Genomic DNA, 20,842 nt, shown 5'->3' on the forward strand with positions numbered 1-20,842 from the left:
AGTATATGAAAATTGAGAATAAACACGTGTTTGTTTTCCCATTGTATTTGTGTTCATAGTTTATATTTACAGCATGCTACAAATTTAAACTAAATATTAGTTTTATACTTAGTCACATCAGTGTGCAGTTGGCATGTGGATAACAGCTATTTATTTGGTGTTTTCGTGAAAAGTTGTGCTATAAGTATAATTTTGGAAGACTTTATTACATTTTGAATGAAGTGTTTGGTGTAGCAGGAGATGTAAGATATTTTGTATTTTCTGTATGTGTTTTTGTGTGTTGAGTCTTGACAAGGACGGTCGTAGTTTCAGAAATCGTGTTTTAGCAATTGCTAAATTGAGCATAAACTTTTCAACGTGCCACAAATACACAAAGAAGGGCGGAACGAACGTATCGCTTCCTGTTTCTACCGGTTAAAATAAACGGGTGTACAGGCGGTTTGCTTCAAAACATTATGGCGTCGAGAAGAACATCAACAATGCCAAGTACTTTTAAAAGTACCTCCACCGACAGTAAAAGGTAACGTTAGTCCTCGTCGTATTTGTTCCTGTCTTTTTATTTAGTTTCTTGTAGTTCGCAGATTTGTGTCCAGTTTAATTTTAGGAGGATGTAATGTAACGTTAGAGAAGAGCCAGTCAGGCTAAGCTATTTCAGTTAATGCGCTATAACGTTGTATTATTTAGCAGAGACATCACTTTTTCACACTGCTGGACCAGACTTATAGCTAATACGTAGTCTGGGAAAGCAGATACACCTACAAGCCGTTATGTTCTTGTGAATAACATATCGGTAGCTACTGTAAGCTAACTTGTTAGCAACGTTTTCGGTTTAGCTCGTTTTCCAAAATAAAGTCACCTTTTATTTTGCAATTTGTGCTCTCATTCCTACATTTTTTTTATTTGACTCCTTTTTGGTTTGTTTTCAGCACGAAAAGTGGGAGCAATGCTAGTAAACCCACCACCACCGGAACTGGGAAGAAAGGTGTTAAATGTAAGTATTCGTATATGTTCACGTTAAATTCATAAACGCTAATTGTTAGTTTGAGTGTAGTGCTGTCACTTATCAGACATTAAACATAACGTTAGTTAACTGTATGCCAACAAATTACCATACAGTCCTCTACCAGTGTTTTAAAACAATCTTTCCAAATTTTCTCTACAATTATTACCTTTAATAATCAGCTTGAATTATGTTGATTATAACATCCCATTGATGGGACGTTGTCACATCAGAAAAGTGTTGCATAGAAACCTCTTAAACCCTTTTCTGGAACAAAATCTTCTCGCTCCACCCATAGACTCAATATGGTCTGATATTATATACTGCTTTGTGCTGTCATCTTCAAAGCTGTGTAATATTTAATATCACAAACTGTGTTGTAAATGTGCTCATCTTAACTGGCTTCTTTTCTCGAGCGTGTTGGTATTCTTGAATAAAGTTGTTTTTCCTTTTTGTTGAGGGGTAACTTGTAGCTGATATCATTTCAATGATGTGAGAGATGTACAGATGTGTTGAAATAGGTTTAACTAAGCTTCAGCAACTTCTTTTTTTTCTTTGTTAACGTCTTAACATCAAGCTTTAACAAGTGGAACTATTGTCAAGTCTCGATACATGCAGGCTGCTGAGAAGACCTCTCTTTCAAAGGTAATACTATTTTATTTTTTCATATAACATATTATGCGTTTCACTCGTGGTGATCCAACAAGAGATGTTTTAATAAGTTCTGCCTCTGTTGTGTCAATGCAGTTCAGGTGTCTGCCTGTTGTTACATTGTTTCTGTTATACATTTGTATCTCATTGCACCACTATAACTATTTACAGAGTAACTCACTGACCAACGAGTCTGTTGTTGTTCCGCTGAGACCTTCCTCACCAAAACCCAGTGGTGTCAAAGCGAGGGTCGGCACTCCACCAAGACGCTCAATGGCCCCTCCAGCAACACGTAAGTAATTACTATGGTGATAACTGCATGTGTACTCGCACACTTGTTCATGAGAGATGAGTACGTTTCTCACTATGGTTGTTGTAGTGTGTTCGAGGAGCAATGATGTTAACTTCCAATCTCTTAAACTGCTTTAAAGAGGGTTTATATATATTTAGGTGTAAATGTTGTTGTTGGTACTTAAGATTTGAAGTGACTAAACTAGAATTGTTCACAATCTAGCATGAAACCCGGCAGTGCAAAGATCTTCTTAACAACTTATTCCCCCTGAATTCTGATTGAGTCTGTAACTTTGTCAAAATGAGAACTATGGATAACTTGTGTGTATTTTCATGTTGTTTTCCTTCCAGCAATGATGTCACAAGAAACTTCATCGCTTGGGAAAAGTATTCTGCATTCCACTTTCTCAGATGGACACGGCTTTCGACCAGATTTTGATATTTCAGTCATTAAAGGTAAAGTGATTTAAAGTCTTAAAATTCTGGAAGTTTTGTACAAATGTGTCGTATAACAGTTTTTTTTTTTTTTTTTTTCTTTAAGAAAAAGCAATTCTTGAAAATGCAGTCGAGCTTGAGAGAAATCCAGAGACTAATAAGAGGATCATAGAGATGCAAACATTCCTACTGGCCTACCTCACAGCTAAGGTGAGCGAGTCTTAACATATACGAGTATCTGAAAGGCTGAACACTGCTTTTAATCCATCTGCTTTGTTAAATCAGTGTACAATAAAATGTAATCTTTGTGGCTTGTCCGCTGTGTTCTGTGGGGAATAAACAGTCCGAGTCCCGTGTTGTGATTGATCTGACTCCATCACTTTGATGTAGATGGAGAGCAACACTGCAAAGGCGGAGGCTGAGGCAGAGGCAAGGCTCATGCAGGAGATGGAGGAAGAGGAGGCGCTGCATAATGAGGTCCAGGAGAAGAAACGTCGGTACCTCCTCATGGAGAAGGACAGGCGAGCGAATGAGCTGCTGGATCTACAGGTAAGGAAATCGCTTCCTTTGTAATGACGTCTTATGATATGTGGTCTGTCTTTAAGAAAAATAAATGTTAATGCATGTTGTTGAAATAACTAAATAAAAGAAGACTATGAAAGTCCTTTTTTTGTAATGTAAATATTTTATAAAATGTTTTTTTTTTAGAAATGTGTGTTTATAATTTAAAGAAAAAGTGTGTGTGTGTAAGATGGGATGAGTGCATCTTACTAATATTGTAATTTTCCATCAGATCGCCGCACTAACTCCTGTGGGGGAAACTGCCAAACAATTCACAAAGAACTACAAGTCTTTCGCCACAGCTGTGGACACCACGCGACATGAGCTGCCTGTCAAGAATTTCTACATTGACGGGGACAGAAAGGAATTCCTAGGTTGTTGTTTTTACTTTGTTTAAAAGTCATTAAAAAGTTAAAGTTGTGCAAAAACAACACTGTTAAACATAAATGAATTAGTTTAACACTCAAAAATTCAGCTAATCTGCTTCAATGTTTTGATCGGATTGTCCCCAACTATATAAAACTATATTGTGATATTTATTCTTTATTTGGTGAATTCTAATTGGTTCAGGGAACTATCTGATATCACCTGACTCCAGCTGCGTTCTGTCCACTTCAAACCTAAGAGATGAGCACAGACGAAACAAATACAGGAATCTCTAATAAGATAGAATAAAATAATCCTTTATTAGTCCCACAGCGGGGACATTTGCAGGATTACAGCAGCAGAGTGGATAGTGCAAGAGACATAAGTAAAAAATAAGAAGATCAAAAGTATAATAAATATGTAATTGCACAGTAACGGTATAATAAATAAGCAAAAAAAACGTTTTTTTTTTTATATATATATTTGTATTGCACAGATTATTTATATTGCACAGTTGATACATTGGATTAATATTGCACATGAATGAATAACTTAATGAGGAATGGTCAGTAAATAATGTAAAACAACCAGTATTATTCTGAATTAGGCAGATATTAGTTTGTTGTAGGAACTTTGTGATCAAAGTAAGAGTCCTCATGAAATACGTTTTTAACAATGTGGATCTTTTAATCAGTTTCTATGTGTGCGCCTGTACCCCAAATGACATGTGTGTTATATGTATTTTGCAGGAACCTATGATAGATGTTGTTATAATCATATCCACTTTGTATCTGCTCATTTCAGATAAAGCTGGGGCTTGCCTGAAGGAGAGTGAGGCGTTGCTGATGGAGTGCACAGAGGGAGATCATAAGGACAACAGCACATCTCTAGAGTGCCTTAAGGACATGAAAACGACATCAAAGGCCATCAGTCAGCAGCTGTCAGGGTAGGCACATATACAGAGAACCTGGTGGTGCTGTGAATACATGATCAGCTATTTGTCAACGTTTTCATTAATTATTATCTACGCCAAGAGAATCATGCGATCGCTCGCTCATGTGTGTGCGTCTGAGTGTTACATTCATTCAATCAAACGTTATTGCAGTGGTGGTCATGGACGCTGCTGACACACCTGGCGGAGATCTGCACTCTACTAAGTGCACTTTTCTAGTTTCCCTTTATGCTATGACTGCTTTGTCATAACTGTGACAATGTCTTCTTTAAAGAGATTCATTTTGTATTTATATCGCTGAAACAAGTAGGGCTGCTGTTTCGGTCTTAGTCGACTGAGATTACTTTTGTCGAGGACAGCCCTAGAAACGCATGCAAAGAACTGCATGTGTAAAAATGCATCCTGGCCAGCTTGCGCTTGTGCTCAAACGTTGTTGTTTTCCATCTTCCTAGAACATTTTCAGAGCTGCTGGAGTTGTCATCGTTGGTCTGCCGCCACACAATCCATGTCCAGCAGGCCACGGAGGAAGAACAGCTCGGCACCGCAAGAACCCACCAGCTCTTCTGTCCTAAACCATGAAGGATGCCACGCAGCATGGGATACAGTACATGCACTTTGGATACCCCTCAACAAATTATTTCCCCCAGTTTACATGTATTTGTACCATTTGTGTCTTGTTTTTATGTATGCTGTCTGATTTATTTGCAGCTGTATTATGATATATTGTAAATGCTCAATGACTGATACTACTTAATACTTTTATTGTAATAAATGCAATATGAACCAATGAAAATATGGATTAAACAGTCAACATGGGCATTTAAAAGACAAACATGTTATTAAGGATACAAATGGGCCTCTCTGAGAAGAGTTTCATGTTTAAATCCATGTTACATTTATGTTCACTCGATAACGGAAAACTATCACAAATTAAAATTTGATGTAGAAGGAGTGTGGCGTTCAGTTATATTAACTTCTGTTTAGTTTGCGCCTCTTGTGCCTTAGAATTAAATTGAACAGCAACTTGTTTTGACAAATGTTTAAAAATAGTAAAACTATAAGATTTGTATAATTTAATTCAAATCCTCCTGCCTTCAACTTCAAACCAGAGCCGTCTTTTTTTTTTAAACTGCTCTGCTTCAAAACGGCGCGTCTTATTCCGGATGTGACGTCAAGTCAAAATAACAGTGACTCATTTCTATTGGCTGATTCTGGAAAGTGACGACCGGTGTTTTCTATGACCAATGAACCGCAGGAGAGCGCCTCGTCGCATGTGAGTACATGCTTTTTTCACATATCAAGCATTTTATAGCAAATGTCACATAAAGCCAAGTTTTCTAACTTATGATGACAGTTCGCGTCGTTTAACTTGCGTATTATTCGATGATAGTAACGTAATTGGCGCGTTTTTTTTGTCGTTGGTGGCTAGCTAACTGCTGTAGCTAGCTAATGCCTAACTTTAGACTTCAGCCTCGTAGTACAGCTACCAGTAGCATCTTACAGCTACCAGTCCGTTATAGCCTTACCAGCTACTATCAAGAAACACGTTGCTGTTGTGTCCTTTGTTGCATAACTTCCGAAAAAGCAGAAAACAAAAGCTGATTTCAGATAAAACTAGGATGAGAACAATTAAAGCTAACAGAGTTATATTAATGAAGCAACAGATACTATAGGCACAGTTTGCATACTGTAAGATAAAGGCAACTTTATCTTAGTTTAAATCTGTTCTGCGTTACACAAAGAAATCAACTCAGAAAAATGTAATGTGTCAGAGCAGAAGTGAGATAAACAGCTGTTATGTGTCAGTGGGTCAGATGTCGACTAGTGCCACCGCAGGAGAAGCCGTTCTTGTGTGTGCGTATTGTATCAGATTCCTATTTAGACTACATATTCAGCTAACAACCAACCCGTTTCCCCTCGAGCAGCTCTCACTCTCAGAGGAGGGATGCACCACCAGCAGCAGGAGGAGAATGGAGACAGAGGACTGAAGAGCAATGGCGAGGCCAAGGCAAAGCACAGGTGAGAGACGGGGAGAGGGATGAGAGACGCGAGCATCATGGGAAAGACACCGTGCCCAGCGGGACCTGCCAGACCATGTGCCCTGCTCGTGAGCTGCGGGACCGCGAGCTGCAGAACCGCCTCCACCGCTTTGAGTTGTTAGCGGGCACGGAAAGAGACCGGCGGCCCAGGGGAGACCCCTTGCGCGCCGTCAAAGAGTATTCCAGACCAGCAGCTGGGAAAGACTCGACAAACCCCACAGATCTACGTCCACCTGCAGTGTTACTGAAAACTGTGTTTTATCTTATTGATGACATCGCTGCCTCCCCTCACCTGCGGCCATGGACGGAGGCAAGTAGTGTTTCCCCAGTCACTCAGTTTTGACTATTACCAGTTAGAGTTAGGTCAAGAGAAACTTTAACCATGTGTTAAGGGGATTGGAACTTTTGGCGTCATCTACACACCTTTGATGGCAGTTAAAACATTGTTTGCTTTACTGTAACACACACACTCACAGTTGGCACAGCTTCATGTAGGCATCCTCTAAAACATGCAGTATATGTCCAGACCAGCAACTTATTCTTTAGAGTACCAAAAAGGCACCAAATGACCTAGAATTTACGTAAATATCTTGGGTAAATCTCTTCGCAAAATATATTAACATAAATGTAACTCGTCTTCCAGATGTACAGCTTCGCCTTTGATCGTTTGCGTGGCGTGAAACAGGACATGATCATCCAGAGGGTGTCGGGTTTGACCTGTGTGGCCATTTTAGAGCGCGCCGTGCGTTTCCTCATCTATGCCTCCTATCGGCTTTGTGGCGAGCCCCTGCGGCTCTACGACCCACGCATCAACGACACACACCTCCAGGAGAATCTGAGCTGGCTGTTGGATTGCTACGCGACCGGAACGGGACCGCATCCCAACCAGGAAGAGTTGCAAGCTCTTGGTCTGCTGTACAACTTGGGTATGTCACTGTGTTTAATACAGGTTTGACCTTTTTGGGCGGTGTATTTGCATGCATTTTTAAGCATCCTATAAATTACATGAGCAGGCTATTGATGCAGAGATCTGATGGAAGAGTTTTTCTGTTGAGCAGTCCTCAGAATCTGTTGTCATTGGCAGCTAATGTAACCCCAGTCTGGGTTTTACACTACAATAATAGATTTTGTTGACCTCTTACTCAAAGGTGTACTGGAGTCAGAATTTTATCCGTAGCTCCCCTCAGTAGATAAAAAATATAAATATCTTGCGTTTTTTATTTCTTCATGCTTGCTTACTATTTTCTCTCCTCCCCCCCAGGTTCAGCTCGTGCCGCGCAGCACGTCATGGAGCTCCCCGAGCAGCTCCGCAGCTCTCCTGCCATCACGCTCGCTCTTTCCATCAACCGAGCTTTTCTGGAGCGAAATCCCGTACGGCTGCTCCGATTGGCTCGGAGGTTGAACTTCCTGCAGAGCTGCGCTCTGCACCGACACTTGGTGACATGCGGCCGAGACCTGCTGCTAATATACAGCCACGGGTACAGCAGCCGCAACTGCCGCTTCCCTCTGGACGGACTGGCCGGGCTCTTATCTCTAGACGAGGCGCTCGCGGCCCGACTCTGTCGGGCGTATGGAGTGGTGGTGAACCAGGACGACCAATTGGTTTTCTCCAAGGCGGCTTTCACTGAGCCCGAACAAGGGAAACTGCACTGCAGACTGTATCACAACGTAGTGGCAGAGAAACAGAGAGACCTCAGTGTTGGGAACATCATTCACGATTGTGCTTGAGACAAATACAAAAAGAGTAAATCGTCACTACATGTAGAATAAATTGTCTCTTTGCTGCTGTCTGTCCACAGGGTGATCGGTGCCACTGGCAGGGATTTAAAATCTAGTCAGGATACTTCAGCAGTGTTTTCATCTTTCTGCTCCTGTTATTGGATTTGAGCCTTGGAGCTTCTTTCGAGGACACATGTTCAACATTAGGGTCAGGGCTTTTGTTGAGCTCATTGGCCACGCTCCACCTGAAGCTGAACTCGGAAAAGAAACGCTCCCTCTTGGTTCTGAAGCGGCTTCTTCATCCTGATCATGCGCTTGGTGCCTGATTTACTTAAAGATGTGAATTTACTTTTATAATGTTACTGGTTATGTTGTTACTGTTTTAATATTGTGTTCATGCCATATTGTATTTTTTTGGTTAAGCATTTCAGAAGTTTTCTGAAAAACTACAGTTTGACATTGTTCATTTGTTCTCATCAATAAAGTACCTCAGAAACATTTAAATAAATGTGTTGCGTAAAAGAAATGCCTCGGTCCTTCATTTACACTCGGTGAGACTTAACTGCATATAAGCCCTTCTACCACCTGAGGGCAGCAGATATCTGTAGAGTGCACCAACGTATTTAAACCAGCATAAAAAAAAAAGAATTGACTTAACATTTTGGTAATCTTTCTAACAAAAAGATCATTTTGTGTTTTTCCTTATTCTTTTCTCTTTGTTTTCCACTTTGGCAGCATCCTGATGTTTTCCAGCGCAAAGGAAACTATTTGTAGCTGGTAAATCTTCTGAGTTGTCAGCTGAAGCAGAAGTATGTGAACTGTGCAGGTAATTTATGGTGGTTTGAGCAGCGGGCTCCGCGCCTCACACTGGGGTTAGTCATGCTGCCGCGGCTCACAAGTGAGAGGAGGTATTAAGGTGAATGAAGCGCAGCCGGACGTCTCCTGACTGACTGACTGGCTGCTGGAGGAGCAGGAAAAAAAACAAACCCACCGACTTACTAGAGATCACTCGGGAAGGAACTGTCGGGGAAGCAATAGTTGCACGGATTTTTACATGTCAAACATTGCTTTAGAGTGACATTTGTGCTCCCTGAAGTGGGAGGACGCTTCCAATTTGTAATGCTGAAATATGAGAGAACGGAACCGGGGCGGGTGAATGCACATGGGAGAGGACTGTCCGTGTTCTCGGGGCTCTAAGAGGAAGAAAAAAAAAAAAAAAAAAAAAGATTTGCTTGGAACTGGATTCGGTGAAGTGGGATGATTACAAAAAAAAGTTGATATTTGGTTCCGGACGAAGCTCCTGCACGCCTACCATGCCAGCCGACCTCGATGGCTAGAAAGACGGATCGAGAGGGAGCTGCAGACAGACTGTTAAATTTCCTTTAACTTGGAGTCGGAGGACCCTCGAAGTCCTTCAGAGGGGGGAGCCGATATCCGGCAAGTCTCCGTTAACTGAGGCCAACATGTTGCGGGTGTCTTTGACAGCTTTGAGTCTCTCATGGACTTTGTTCATCTGCAACGTGAGCAGAAGTTCTGCACAAGAAAGACAGTAAGTAGCCCGCGTTGCATGCGATGTCTTTAAGCTCTCTACGAGCATTCCCGATGCTCTCAACCGGGAATTGTAATATGCACAACTTTAAATTCAGCTTCAACATTTTACATCATGGGAAAAGTGTGTGTGGTCACAGCAACGTTAGCAATTTTGATTAAAATATGTGCAGCAAACATTTTGATCACTAACTTGTAATAATCACCGTCCTAATCTGTGAGATTTGAATATGTTATATCTGAGGATTTATTGTAATTTCTGATGATAACATTGTATTATCGCGGCACCTTGCCATTCATGTTTGTTTGTTGTTCATTCGCTGCTGTATTATTGGACCTGTCAGCAGTTACATGAAGTGATGCAAAGAAAGTTGGCCTACTCTGCTTATTGTATTGTGATGGCTGGAATATATGCAGTTTTTGGAGAGGTTTCCTCGTGCCACATGAAATATTTCCAAACATTTAAATTCACATGTTTGACAGTAGCTTGTGTTATTCAGTTCATAAATGACTTTTGTCTCTTTGATGTCGTCAGTGAGGCTGCTGTCAGCTGCTCGGGAGCTTAATTCTAACCTTGAGATTTGTGTTAAAGGGAAGGAGTTGTAAACAATTCTTCCAGGGGGGGGGGGGGGGGGGTTATTGAGTGCAGCTCTATGAGTTAACAGAAAATACTGACAAATGCAGGCGTGATTTGCAAAGGAGAGCTTAAATCGTCAAGTAACACAGCTCAGCTGAGGGTGAAATTTGGGCAAAAAGGCAAAAGAACATAAAACCATGTGACTGAACTAAAAAAAAAGAACTGGCTGTTTTCAAGACTTCACCTACAAAAGAGCACAAATCCTTCTCAGGCACTGACCAGCTGAGGACAGAAGTTGGGCAAAAACAATGAGAAGTTGAGTACATGGAGCCATGTGACTGAAATAAGCATGGTCTCCAGCACCTGATCCGGGCTCATCCGAGAGCTGGTTAAACTCACTGTAGATCAAACGCGCAGAGTCAATTTCCTCGTATTATCTTCCTTCTCCCGAAGCCTTGTTTTCCAGGGGGATTTTCTCATGACTTTCTCTCTCAGGAACTGCAGTTGCCTCCGGCTGTAATGCTGTAGTGCTGTAATGCCAACCACCTGATCCTTCTCTCAGGCATGCAATTGGGTTTGCGCTCAAGGCTTTGCTCATTCCTAATTTGTGTGATCTTCAGTAAAGTTTTTCAGGGGGTGATTTGGCCTATTTGCCTTAAAAAATAAGAGTTGGATTGACTTGGTCAGGGGCTGAAACAAACAAGGGAATATTCAGGCTTGTATTGTTTCAGGTACATATCTGCCGCATGTGGATGGCATAACTAATTTGGGACTGGGTGTTCTTTTTTTATCAAATCAGGTTTGGATACTCCAACACATCAGTTTGTTTTATCATGTTTTTCTTGTGTAGCAAATGAGCTACAACTGCATTTCGTAAGTTATCCTTAAACTGCTCCTCATGCCCCTAAGATAACCCCTAACAGGCCTCACTACTGATTTAGTTTATAGGACCATGCGTACAAGAGTCCCTGAAGCTGGCGCTTTGGGTCTAGAAAAAGCACCTTACAAATAAATAGTATTATTATTCTGTCTTTGCTACCTGAAAGACGTAGTCCCTCAGCACCAGGTGGCATATTCTTTCATCCAAATAAAACTTAAATTGGCCTTTTCCCCCCCCCCGTTGATAAGCATCAAAGAATGACCTTTGCTCTGTGACCTCGGTGACAGGCTCCTTCCCTCAATTAAGTGTCAGAGTGACTGTGTGGAATCTCAGTCGTTATTTTTCAAAACAGACGCCAAGGTTCTGTCAAGAGGTGCCAGACCACCCAAAGAGAAAACCAGGGCAGGAAGCTCATTGGCCGACAGGTACCGTGTCCCTGGTAACCATTGCAATTAAACCTGATCTCGCTGCACAAATCCAATCGGAATGTCCCTGTTTGTAAGTGTGTTTTGTTGCGTACGCGTGCACGTGGCCGTGCGTGCGGGTCAGGGTGGAAGCGAGACGGAAATGTGAATTTATTCGTCGTTTACCTGTGTATCGTCTTGAAAGATAACACTCGAAAAACATTCACTTAAACTCACTTAAATGGTATCAGTGTCTGAACGCGCCTAAAAGTGGAGCACTGATGCAATTCATATGTGTTCATATTTAGCATATACATGTATGTCCTCCTCATGTCTCTTTGTTCTCTCTCTCTCCCTCTGTTTTGCCACCTTTACTTTTCCTGCTCTCCTTTCATCTCACCTCCCTCTATCCCCCCCCCCCCCCCTTCTCCACCTTGCTCTTCTCACAGGGGTTATTTGGTCGCCGCACCCTCGGTGTTTCGAGCGGGTGTAGAGGAGAGCGTGAGCGTAACCATCTTCAACGCCAAAGCAGAAACGCGCGTCCAGGTGCAGCTGATGGTGAAGGGACAGACGGTCGCCCACAGCCACGTCTCGGTGCTCGGTGAGAACAAAAGCTAAGGTTACGCCGGCACAATGCATCACTTTTAGAGGGAGAACCTGCACTAACAAGTTGAGCTATGAGACGCCCCCCTTGTGTGATTTACTCAAAGGATGTAGAGATCACACAGGCGCACACGTCGATTTGAAGAACGTGAGCCTGATTGACCTCTGCCCTCGCTGTGTGCTCCTGACCAGCTATGGTTGTCATATACATTGTCTTTGACTGGAGACATCAGTTCAGCCTATCCCACCGGCCACTCTGTGTATAAAGTGTGTAATTAGTTTGACAGCGCCATTGATAGATGGTGCTTGCTCTCCCTCAGAGTGGCATTGAGACAGGCTGCAGCTGGATTCCCAGTCTAGTAGCGCTCACAGCTAACTGGATGTCAATCATACAGATGTTTGTACAGATTTCAGAGAACTGAGACAAAAGTATATGAAAATGCTCTCACAAAAAAAATGAAAATATCTTACATTAAAATATCTCGTTGTCTCTATTCCAGATAAAGGCACCATCAAGCTCAAGGTGAGTCTAACTATGTTCTACTCAAGTTGTTTCCTCAGCAGAGTCCCACGGTGATATGCACGCTGCCTTCCAGAGATGTGTAGAATGCGCGGCGCTGTTTAGCTGTGACAGCTGCACAGTAGTGAGAGCCCCCTTGTCCGTTGTGTGCACATTCCTCAGGCAACATGCAAATCAACACTAACGTTATTTGTAATGCAACATCTGTCTCTGCTCATTCATTGGGAATAAGGTAACAGCCTCAATATAATATGCACCAGCTGTTGACGTGCATGTATGGTCCGCCGCCCCCGAAGGCTGGAATAGATCAATCTAGTATACACAACTCGATTCTTCCCCTCTGTCTCTCCCCTCCCTGTAACCTCCACCCTCATTCTCGTGAAATACAGTCATGAGCAGCGTGCTCTGGTTCAGCTTGGCATCGTCCTCCGGTGTTTGAATGCAGTTCTTTTGTTATGCGGTGGCTTTGGTTCCATAGAAATGTATCAAAAATGTTGAATCAAGGTGAACTCTGCAGCTTACAGTAAACATTTCAATCCTTCCGCCACTGACCTCATTTACTTTTGGTAAATCCGTCCCTGATCCTCTTTGTGTTTGCTTTTGTGTGTGTGTGTGTATGTGTGTGTGTGTGTGTGTGTGTATGCCACCAGGTTCCCTCTGGGCTAAGAGGCCAGGCCCATCTGAAGGTGTGGGGGAACCGTCACCTCACCGAGGGAGGCTACATCTTCCACAACTACACCACCGTCACGGTGGATAGCAAGGGCACGGCCGTCTTCATCCAGACCGACAAGCCCGTCTACAAACCCAAACATAAAGGTTCCCTCATAGTGCACCTGGTAGTTAATCAGTTAATCACTGCACAGAAATGCAGAGCATTGAGGCTCATTTTTAGGGGTTTTTGTCACGGAATCAAACTTGGTTAATGAAAATCAGCCACAAGATGCCGTCATGTTGATGCTGGGTTCAAACTGAAGAACAGCGATGGTGATCCTGATAGGTAGTATGGTGTATTTTGATTGGGATGTAGCATTTTAATCCATCACATTAATTCAGACGGTCAATTTAATCAATTCTGTCAAGCAACAAGATTTTATAATTTGATCCGTGACGGCCCACAGATTCATTGATCCGAACAGAAATACTAGTAAATGTTCACAATGCATGTTTAAAGGGTGCAAACCTGCTGCATTTTACAATATTCTGTTTCTTTTTCTGCCTTCAGTGTTCATCAATGTCTACACGGTCACCCCTGATCTGAGGCCAGTAAATGACAAGGTAATTCAAAGTAGATGTCACGTTGAAGGAAATAAAGTTGCACCTAAAAACATTGCAAACATTACACACCACTCTTTGACACCAGGCAAATAAGCCATAAAGGACTGAGTCTTAAGTGAAAATCAACAAGATGTGTGGCGAAATCTGTATTGCAAAAAATACAAATTCTCAATCTCCAGATCCGTGTTTACGTTATACAACTGACACACTCGCCTTTTTTACCATATCACCTCAGCAATATGACAACATGTTATTTTAGCACAAACATACTTTTCCATCTCTAATTGGTGGAGTTAAGAGGAGAAACCTGGTCTGTGCAGTGAAATGTACAGTTACCTGTTTACAGGAGCCATTTCTCTTGGAATGTTAGCAATGGCTCCAAATATACTGTGCAACTGTGCAGACAGACGGTTTATTGATGTTTGCAGCTCTAAAGGCCCGCTGCTGGTACGGGGCAATACTCACTTTCACAGATGGATGATTGTTGGATAAGGAATGAGTGGGGAGAAGCGTTGGGCGTAGGATCCTCCCGAGGCTTAACGGTTTGTAACTTATTCATAATGTCTTATCTTTCCTCTCTGTTTTTTTAAATTTTTTGCAGATTGAGGCGTATGTTTTGGTGAGTGGAGGCTGGCGGGACCACCCAAGGGACAGTGGCAATTTTAATTCCCAGCCTGGTCGGAGATTACAGAGCAGGAGTCAGGGCAGCTCACCTAGATAACAGGGTGCTCTTTGGAACTGTACAAGGATAAACAACATGAAAGGAATCTCTTCTCGTCTCTTAGTTTTGTCTTTATCAGTCCCCCCCACAACCCCACACGCACTGTGTCTCCCTGTCTCACACTTGCTGGCCTTACTCATTTATTGTCTGTCTTCCCAGAACTTTTTTTTGTTGAGCAAATAACAAGCTGCTGCTACATAAGAAGCTTAGGGAAGCTCATGCATTACTCATAGCTAGCGCTTGGATTTTTGGTTAGTTTTTTCCTGCTCTTTTACCTGCAGCCTATGTATAACCGGAGGAAAAGTTGTGAAAGTATTTTGACAGTAGCCAGGTCTCTGGGTCAAGTTCAGTTCAAGGACTTAAATGTGAAATGAGTCATCTTCACACTTTTAATTTGACAGGATCCAAGAGGATCCAGGATGGTCCAGTGGAAAAGTCTAAAATCCATCTGTTGTGGTGAGCCACGTCTTCTCTAATGTCTTTGCACTTTCATTGTGCAGCATATAGATTCAAATTTCATCACAGTGTTTCTGTTGGTAATATTGTCACTGAAGTGATAATACATATATTTGACATGTCATTTTAGGACTGCTCATTTTATTTCAGTATTAAAAAAGAGGGTGATAAAACGTATCAGGGGTGTATACGGTGGTACGGGTATGGTTGATCACTGTCCATCATACAGGCATTGAAGGTGTTAACTACATTTCTGTGTCCTATAGGCGTCGTGAACATGAGTTTCCCTCTGTCTGACCAGCCTGTGTTTGGGGAGTGGTTTATCTTTGTGGAGGTGCAGGGCCACACCTATAACAAGTCGTTTGAAGTGCAGAAGTATGGTGAGACCCTTCACGTACAAGAGAAGCACAACAGTTAATAGTTCTTTGTAGAATAAATTGTCCTGTTGTTCTTTCTTGTGTTTTTATTTCTAGTAGTGATACTTCATGTTCAGTGTATTTTTAAAAAGTTACTTTAAAAGGTCCATTGAGTGTTTGAGGAAAAAAAGAAGCAAACTTCACATGATTCTGATAAACATCTTCAGAGACAAGAAGAAAACACTGCAAGGAGTGTCGTTTTATGCAGAAAGACACTGATAGAGAGTACGAGACATTATACAACCAAAATTACAATCATGTAACTGAAGTAATATTATGTCTCCTCCTTCACAGTGATGCCCAAGTTTGAGTTGGTGATCGATCCACCACGCTACATTCGTGATCTGAGCTCATGCGAGCAAGCTACTGTCAGGGCCAAGTAAGTCACTTAAAATGATATATCAAACAAAAGTGAACCCTCGTCTTTCCTTCTGTTGGTACACGTAGCTCTGCTTTAGTACATCCATCATGTTCTTTAAAATTGATTCTGGATTCACTGACCTTGGCTGCCTCGTAGATGTAGAGTTCTGACGTGTCAATGTTGTACAGGTACACCTTTGGGAAACCAGTGATAGGGAAGTTGACAGTGAATATGACCGTGAATGGAGTGGGCTACTACCGCCATGAGATGGGCCATCCTGTGATTAAAAGCATGGAGGTCAGTTTATTTACACCCTGGTCAACAGATATCCTGATTCTGCGTGTTATTGCTCCTGTTTGAGAATGTGATAGCAAATTAAAGGCTGGTATTAAAACTTGATTGTGTTATTTAGGGCTGAATTTAGTCAATATTATTATCATACATAAATTGAACATAATTGTTATTCTGTGCGATTCGAGCTCTGGCACTAGAATTATGTTCCTCTCCTGTTCTCAGATCAAAGGCTCCGCTAACTTCAGCCTGTGTGTCAAAGACATGATGCCCTTGGATGTAGCCGATCACTTCAGGGGCACCGTGAGCATTTGGGCGTCAGTGAGCAGCATAGATGGGAGCAGGCAAACCACTTTTGACGATTCGACGCCCGTCCATAAACAGCTCATCGACATCAAGTACTCAAAGGACACGCGCAAACAGTTCAAGCCTGGTCTGCCTTACAAAGGGAAGGTGAGACTGTAGAGACACAACCCCTGCATGTAACACCGCATACTGTTCGTAACCAGCTTTAATGTCTGCCACCTGGTGACTATAGATACATTAGGCTGGTTATTATGTACCCTGTTGTCTGCTTTTTGTATTTTCCCACCTACTGTTTGTTAATTCTCTCCCTGTAGATTGAGGTGACGTACCCTGATGGGAGCCCAGCTGATGGGGTGAGGGTGCGCGTCAAGGCAGAGCTGACCCCCAAGGACAATGTCTACACCAGCGAGCTGATCTCCAAGGACGGCCAGGCCACCTTTGAGATCCCCTCCATCCCTACCGCTGCCCAGTATGTCTGGCTAGAGGTCAGTAGCAGTAGGGTTAGGTAATATAAACAGGGGGAAAAGAGATGGTCATTGTAAGCAGAAACTTTTTATTTCTTGTTTGGCATAGACCAAGGTGACATCCATTGACGACAAGACAGTAGGAGACCAGTACCTGCCCAGCTACCTGTCTATCAGTAGCTGGTACTCTCCCAGCAGGTGTCACATCCAGATTCAGAGCCCCAGTGCTCCACTCAAGGTCAGTGCTGCCTTCTTTTCCTAAATTCCTCTGCGAATGTCGTCTTCAGCATCAGTTGTTTCAGACCATTTTTATCAAAAGATAATATACTACGTCATGCTGCCACAGTGTCATCAGTAACTTAGTGATGTCAGCGTATTTTGCGTCTCTCCGCGTGCGTATAGGTCGGCCAAGAAGCAGAAGTTGCATTCAAATCCACCTGTCCCTGTAACGTCACGCTACACTACGAGGTGGCATCGAGGGGGAACATCGTCCTATCAGGCCAACAACCGGCCAACCTGACAGCCTCGCACCGGGGAAAAAGGGCGACAGTTACCTTTGACAAGAACATTCACACCACCCAGCTGCCTCCTTCTGCCTCTGGTAAGTGTGTTTTTTTTATCCCCTGGATTTTGATGGATTTAAGATGTTCAGAGAAACCTTTTAGGAGGCCTGTTTTCTTTCTACTCTCAGCAGCATGTGCTAGGAGTTACAATGTCTGAGCATTAAGCCTTAAGAGTTTTTTTTTTTAGTAGTTTCATTATAATAGCAGCTCAGCACCTTATGTAAGCATCACACAGGCCCCAACCTATTCCCTGTGATTCTCCTGTCTGTCCTTTTTGAGCGAGTATGATTGAGTGTCTCAGCATCTTTATCAAAGATGTCTTTAACATCAGAATACCTAGTCTTTATGAATACTGTTTCACCCCCCCACCCCCACCCCCCTTGCTGTCACGATGCCAGGTGTTGCTGGCTCCTCCTCCTCCTCCTCCCAGGCCGAGATGGACAGCTGCGTGTCGTTTCTGCGTTTTCCTGTTAGCCACAGCATGGCACCACTCAGCCGTCTGCTGGTCTACTACGTGAGGGAAAACGGCGAAGGCGTAACGGACAGTCTGCAAATCCCTATCCAGCCCGATTTTGAGAACCAGGTTTGCATTATCTTGAAAAAATACTGTAAGGCTTCCCTGCTTTCCCCTACCCATTCCACACGAGGCTTTCATTTCAAAGAAAAAGAAAAGAAAATGTATCAACAAAAACATACACAAGATACAAAATACAGGTACGTGTGTCTAGGTATTAGGTTGAGAACAATTTTGGTTCCTTTTCAGCCATGACTTAGTACCTCTAGTAAAACAAATGAACCAAGCAGGGAAGGAGCATGACAATGTTGGCACTTAAAAATAAGCTTTAAGCTGAACATATTTTGTTTTTCCAAGGTGGCCTACACACAGAAAGGCTTTAAGTATCCCAAGAAAACCATTTTATCTGTAATACCCTTTATTATTTAAAGACAATACTCACCCCAGAAAAAGCCTGTTCACTTTGCTGTTGTCTGGAAAAAGATCCAGAAGTATCTGCTGCCGAACCACCAGACTTCAAAACAGCTTCTTTCCTCTGACTTTTGTTTTCTTTCCTTTGTAGCAAATTGGGACTACAGTCTAAATTCCGTTGTGCAACCCTGTCGTACAATAACGCATAATAAACCTTGTAACCTTGTAAAATTATCACACATCAATAAATGAATGAGGGTAAGTTAGTTGCCCAAACGTTGATGTTGGATATGTCTAAGGTATCATAAAAATATCTTTATTAATAATTCATAAAAACATGGAAAAGTCAGGATATATATTTTGGAGCTGAGGCCAAGTATCCATGCACCAGCTCTGTCCACAGTGTAATGTCTGTAAACAAACAGCTGTGTTGGCCTGGGAGAGCTCCCCAGTTCCTGCCTGCATTAGGTGGAGTTAACTCCCTGAAGTATTTACAGCTCCCTGGTATGCCATTACAACACTTCGTGTGTGTGTGTGTGTGTGTGTGTGTGTGTGTGTGTGTGTGTGTGTGTGTGTGTGTGTGTGTGTGTGTGTGTGTGTGTGTGTGTGTGTGTGTGTGTGTGTGTGTGTGTGTGTGTGTGTGTGTGTGTGTGTGTGTGTGTGTGTGTGTGCCGGAGGAGGGGGGGTTTGTGAGGGCATGATGAGACAGAGGCCACGCAGGCAGATGAGTGGGGTCGTGACAGCAGAGGATGAGAGTGGTGAAAGGAGGGCAGCGGAACCGATTAACGGGGCTAATTTGTGACTGCGCGCTGCTGAAAAATAGTTTTTGAAGTGTGAAAGTTTATGACCGACTCTCGCCATCCCTCACTCTTTCAAAGTCTGTAGTTTTCCACTCTCTGTCCTCATGTTTCCCACCACATCTTACGATTCAACACTAAAGGATTAATGTTCGTTGACTGAATATGATACCAAAACATTGCTACTTAAGAACTATCAGGCAACACTGCCGTCTAGTGCTGGAACATTTAGTCAGTTCAGTAATTGGAAAATAAACTTTTCAAATGTGAGGATTTGTTTCCGAAAATGTTTGACATGTTATAGATTCAATGATTAATGAATCAATGAATCTAACAATGTATCAGCAGGTGAATCAATAACTTAAATAATTGTTAGTTGCATCCCTTCTGCCAACTATCGTTTGAGGTTTAATACACAATAGTTTGGTCTAAAAATAACTGGTTGTATAAATGCTTGCTGGTCCATAGTCGTGTTATAGTTGAATTGTGTTGGTCGGTTTGCAGGTGTCTGTTTCTCTGTCAGCTAATGAGTCGATGCCAGGAGACCCTGTGACCCTGCGCGTCCGCGGAGAAAAAGGCTCCTGTGTGTGTGTGGCCACTGTGGATAAGAGCCTTTATCTATTAAAGCCTGACTTCCAGCTCAGTCCAGATAAGGTCAGTTCTAAGTTTACAGTGATATCTTCATTCTGTCCACCTTAAAATGTGACTGAATCTTTTACAAAGTCTTACCTGTTGTTTTTCTTAAAACAAGTAAATGAATGCGTTTCCTCTGGGCAGGTGTTTAAAGAGCTGGCAGATTTTGACGTTTCGGATGCCTTCGGCATTCCCAAAGATGACGGACACTTCTGGTGGCCTGGGCTGTCATCAAAGAGGCGCAGGCGCTCCTCTGTGTTCCCGTGGCACTGGGACATCACCAAGGACGCACGCTTTGCTTTCTCAGTGAGAACACACACTTAGTTAAAGAGCCCACAGAGATGGTACAGGTATAAAAAAAGAAATAGTAATCATTGTGTGTTTGTGTGTTTTTTTTCTCTCTCTATGTTTAACACAGGAAACGGGGCTGGTTGTGATGACAGATATGGTGAGTTTAAACCACCGGCAGAGCGGAGGCATGTACACAGACGAGGCTGTTCCCGCCTTCCAGCCGCACACCTCCACCTTAGTGGCTGCCATGCACTCTCGACCCACAACCAGGTAAATGACCTGCTTCAGAGAAGTCAAAGGCCGTCTGTGTGCCTCTTAAAGTTGTTTTCCTGACTGAAAAACCTCATTTAATAGATAAAACCCAGAGCCTTTCTCAGCTTTTCTCTGTTGGGGTGGCCTCTCTCACCACTAAGGGTCCTTGTATTTGAGTTACTTATTCCACTCCTTAATGCCGGATGGAGGAAAACAAGTTAGTGATGAAAATTTACTGTGATCTCTGACTGGACCACACACAGTTGCTAAAGCATGTACTTTTTCTGAAAACAATTCATTTGAAAGCAAACCCACGAGAGAGCAATAATTACTTAATGCCTCTTAGAATTATATTCTAGTTGTACACTTTCCAAGTATTTGCCGTGCCTGGGATGAATAAGGTCTCCAAAATGAGTAATGAAAGAAGAAAAAGAAAAACATGACAAAAGAAATTAGTTCTGTTGGTGTGTCCATATTTTAGGTCTGCATTCCTTTGTGCCACGAATACTCATCACTCTGGTGATGAACATTAAACACATGACGTG

The 20,842-nt window shown here is 42.6% G+C and overlaps 3 protein-coding genes across 5 annotated transcripts in view; all 3 read left to right on the forward strand.

Annotated features, from left to right (window-relative positions):
• The first annotated feature begins 430 nt into the window (after positions 1 to 430).
• haus8 (HAUS augmin like complex subunit 8) lies at positions 431 to 5,204 on the forward strand. Of its 3 annotated transcripts, none has more exons than XM_076087819.1 (10): positions 431 to 520; positions 927 to 991; positions 1,578 to 1,645; positions 1,823 to 1,943; positions 2,294 to 2,398; positions 2,484 to 2,587; positions 2,768 to 2,926; positions 3,171 to 3,312; positions 4,109 to 4,250; positions 4,709 to 5,204. In XM_076087819.1, the coding sequence occupies exons 1-10, from the start codon at positions 456 to 458 to the stop codon at positions 4,833 to 4,835; spliced, it is 1,098 nt and encodes a 365-aa protein (XP_075943934.1). In that variant the 5' UTR covers positions 431 to 455; the 3' UTR covers positions 4,836 to 5,204. The 3 variants fall into 3 exon arrangements, with proteins under 3 accessions (XP_075943934.1, XP_075943935.1, XP_075943936.1); XM_076087820.1 differs by having other exon boundaries at positions 1,604 to 1,645; XM_076087821.1 differs by having other exon boundaries at positions 1,619 to 1,645.
• Positions 5,205 to 5,423: 219 nt separating this feature from the next.
• On the forward strand, positions 5,424 to 8,540 carry sac3d1 (SAC3 domain containing 1). The gene is made up of 4 exons (XM_076087818.1): positions 5,424 to 5,529; positions 6,182 to 6,605; positions 6,939 to 7,221; positions 7,557 to 8,540. The coding sequence occupies exons 1-4, from the start codon at positions 5,501 to 5,503 to the stop codon at positions 8,021 to 8,023; spliced, it is 1,203 nt and encodes a 400-aa protein (XP_075943933.1). The 5' UTR covers positions 5,424 to 5,500; the 3' UTR covers positions 8,024 to 8,540.
• Positions 8,541 to 8,673: 133 nt separating this feature from the next.
• Positions 8,674 to 20,842, forward strand: part of cpamd8 (C3 and PZP like alpha-2-macroglobulin domain containing 8) — a 39,272-nt gene continuing 27,103 nt past the window's right edge. The window contains exons 1-18 of the mRNA XM_076087815.1: positions 8,674 to 9,563; positions 11,873 to 12,024; positions 12,527 to 12,549; positions 13,197 to 13,362; positions 13,769 to 13,821; positions 14,423 to 14,440; positions 14,944 to 14,998; positions 15,265 to 15,378; positions 15,709 to 15,793; positions 15,964 to 16,072; positions 16,292 to 16,519; positions 16,687 to 16,857; positions 16,946 to 17,074; positions 17,239 to 17,437; positions 17,798 to 17,982; positions 19,626 to 19,775; positions 19,899 to 20,060; positions 20,173 to 20,315. Of these exons, the coding sequence (XP_075943930.1) occupies positions 9,478 to 9,563; positions 11,873 to 12,024; positions 12,527 to 12,549; positions 13,197 to 13,362; positions 13,769 to 13,821; positions 14,423 to 14,440; positions 14,944 to 14,998; positions 15,265 to 15,378; positions 15,709 to 15,793; positions 15,964 to 16,072; positions 16,292 to 16,519; positions 16,687 to 16,857; positions 16,946 to 17,074; positions 17,239 to 17,437; positions 17,798 to 17,982; positions 19,626 to 19,775; positions 19,899 to 20,060; positions 20,173 to 20,315 (2,228 nt within the window). The 5' untranslated portion in view covers positions 8,674 to 9,477. The remainder of the gene's footprint in view (positions 9,564 to 11,872; positions 12,025 to 12,526; positions 12,550 to 13,196; positions 13,363 to 13,768; positions 13,822 to 14,422; positions 14,441 to 14,943; positions 14,999 to 15,264; positions 15,379 to 15,708; positions 15,794 to 15,963; positions 16,073 to 16,291; positions 16,520 to 16,686; positions 16,858 to 16,945; positions 17,075 to 17,238; positions 17,438 to 17,797; positions 17,983 to 19,625; positions 19,776 to 19,898; positions 20,061 to 20,172; positions 20,316 to 20,842) is intronic.

The sequence above is a fragment of the Anarhichas minor genome, unplaced genomic scaffold (genome assembly GCF_050575085.1).
Source record: "Anarhichas minor isolate MPS153535 unplaced genomic scaffold, ASM5057508v1 ptg000010l, whole genome shotgun sequence".
NCBI lineage: Eukaryota > Metazoa > Chordata > Actinopteri > Perciformes > Anarhichadidae > Anarhichas > Anarhichas minor.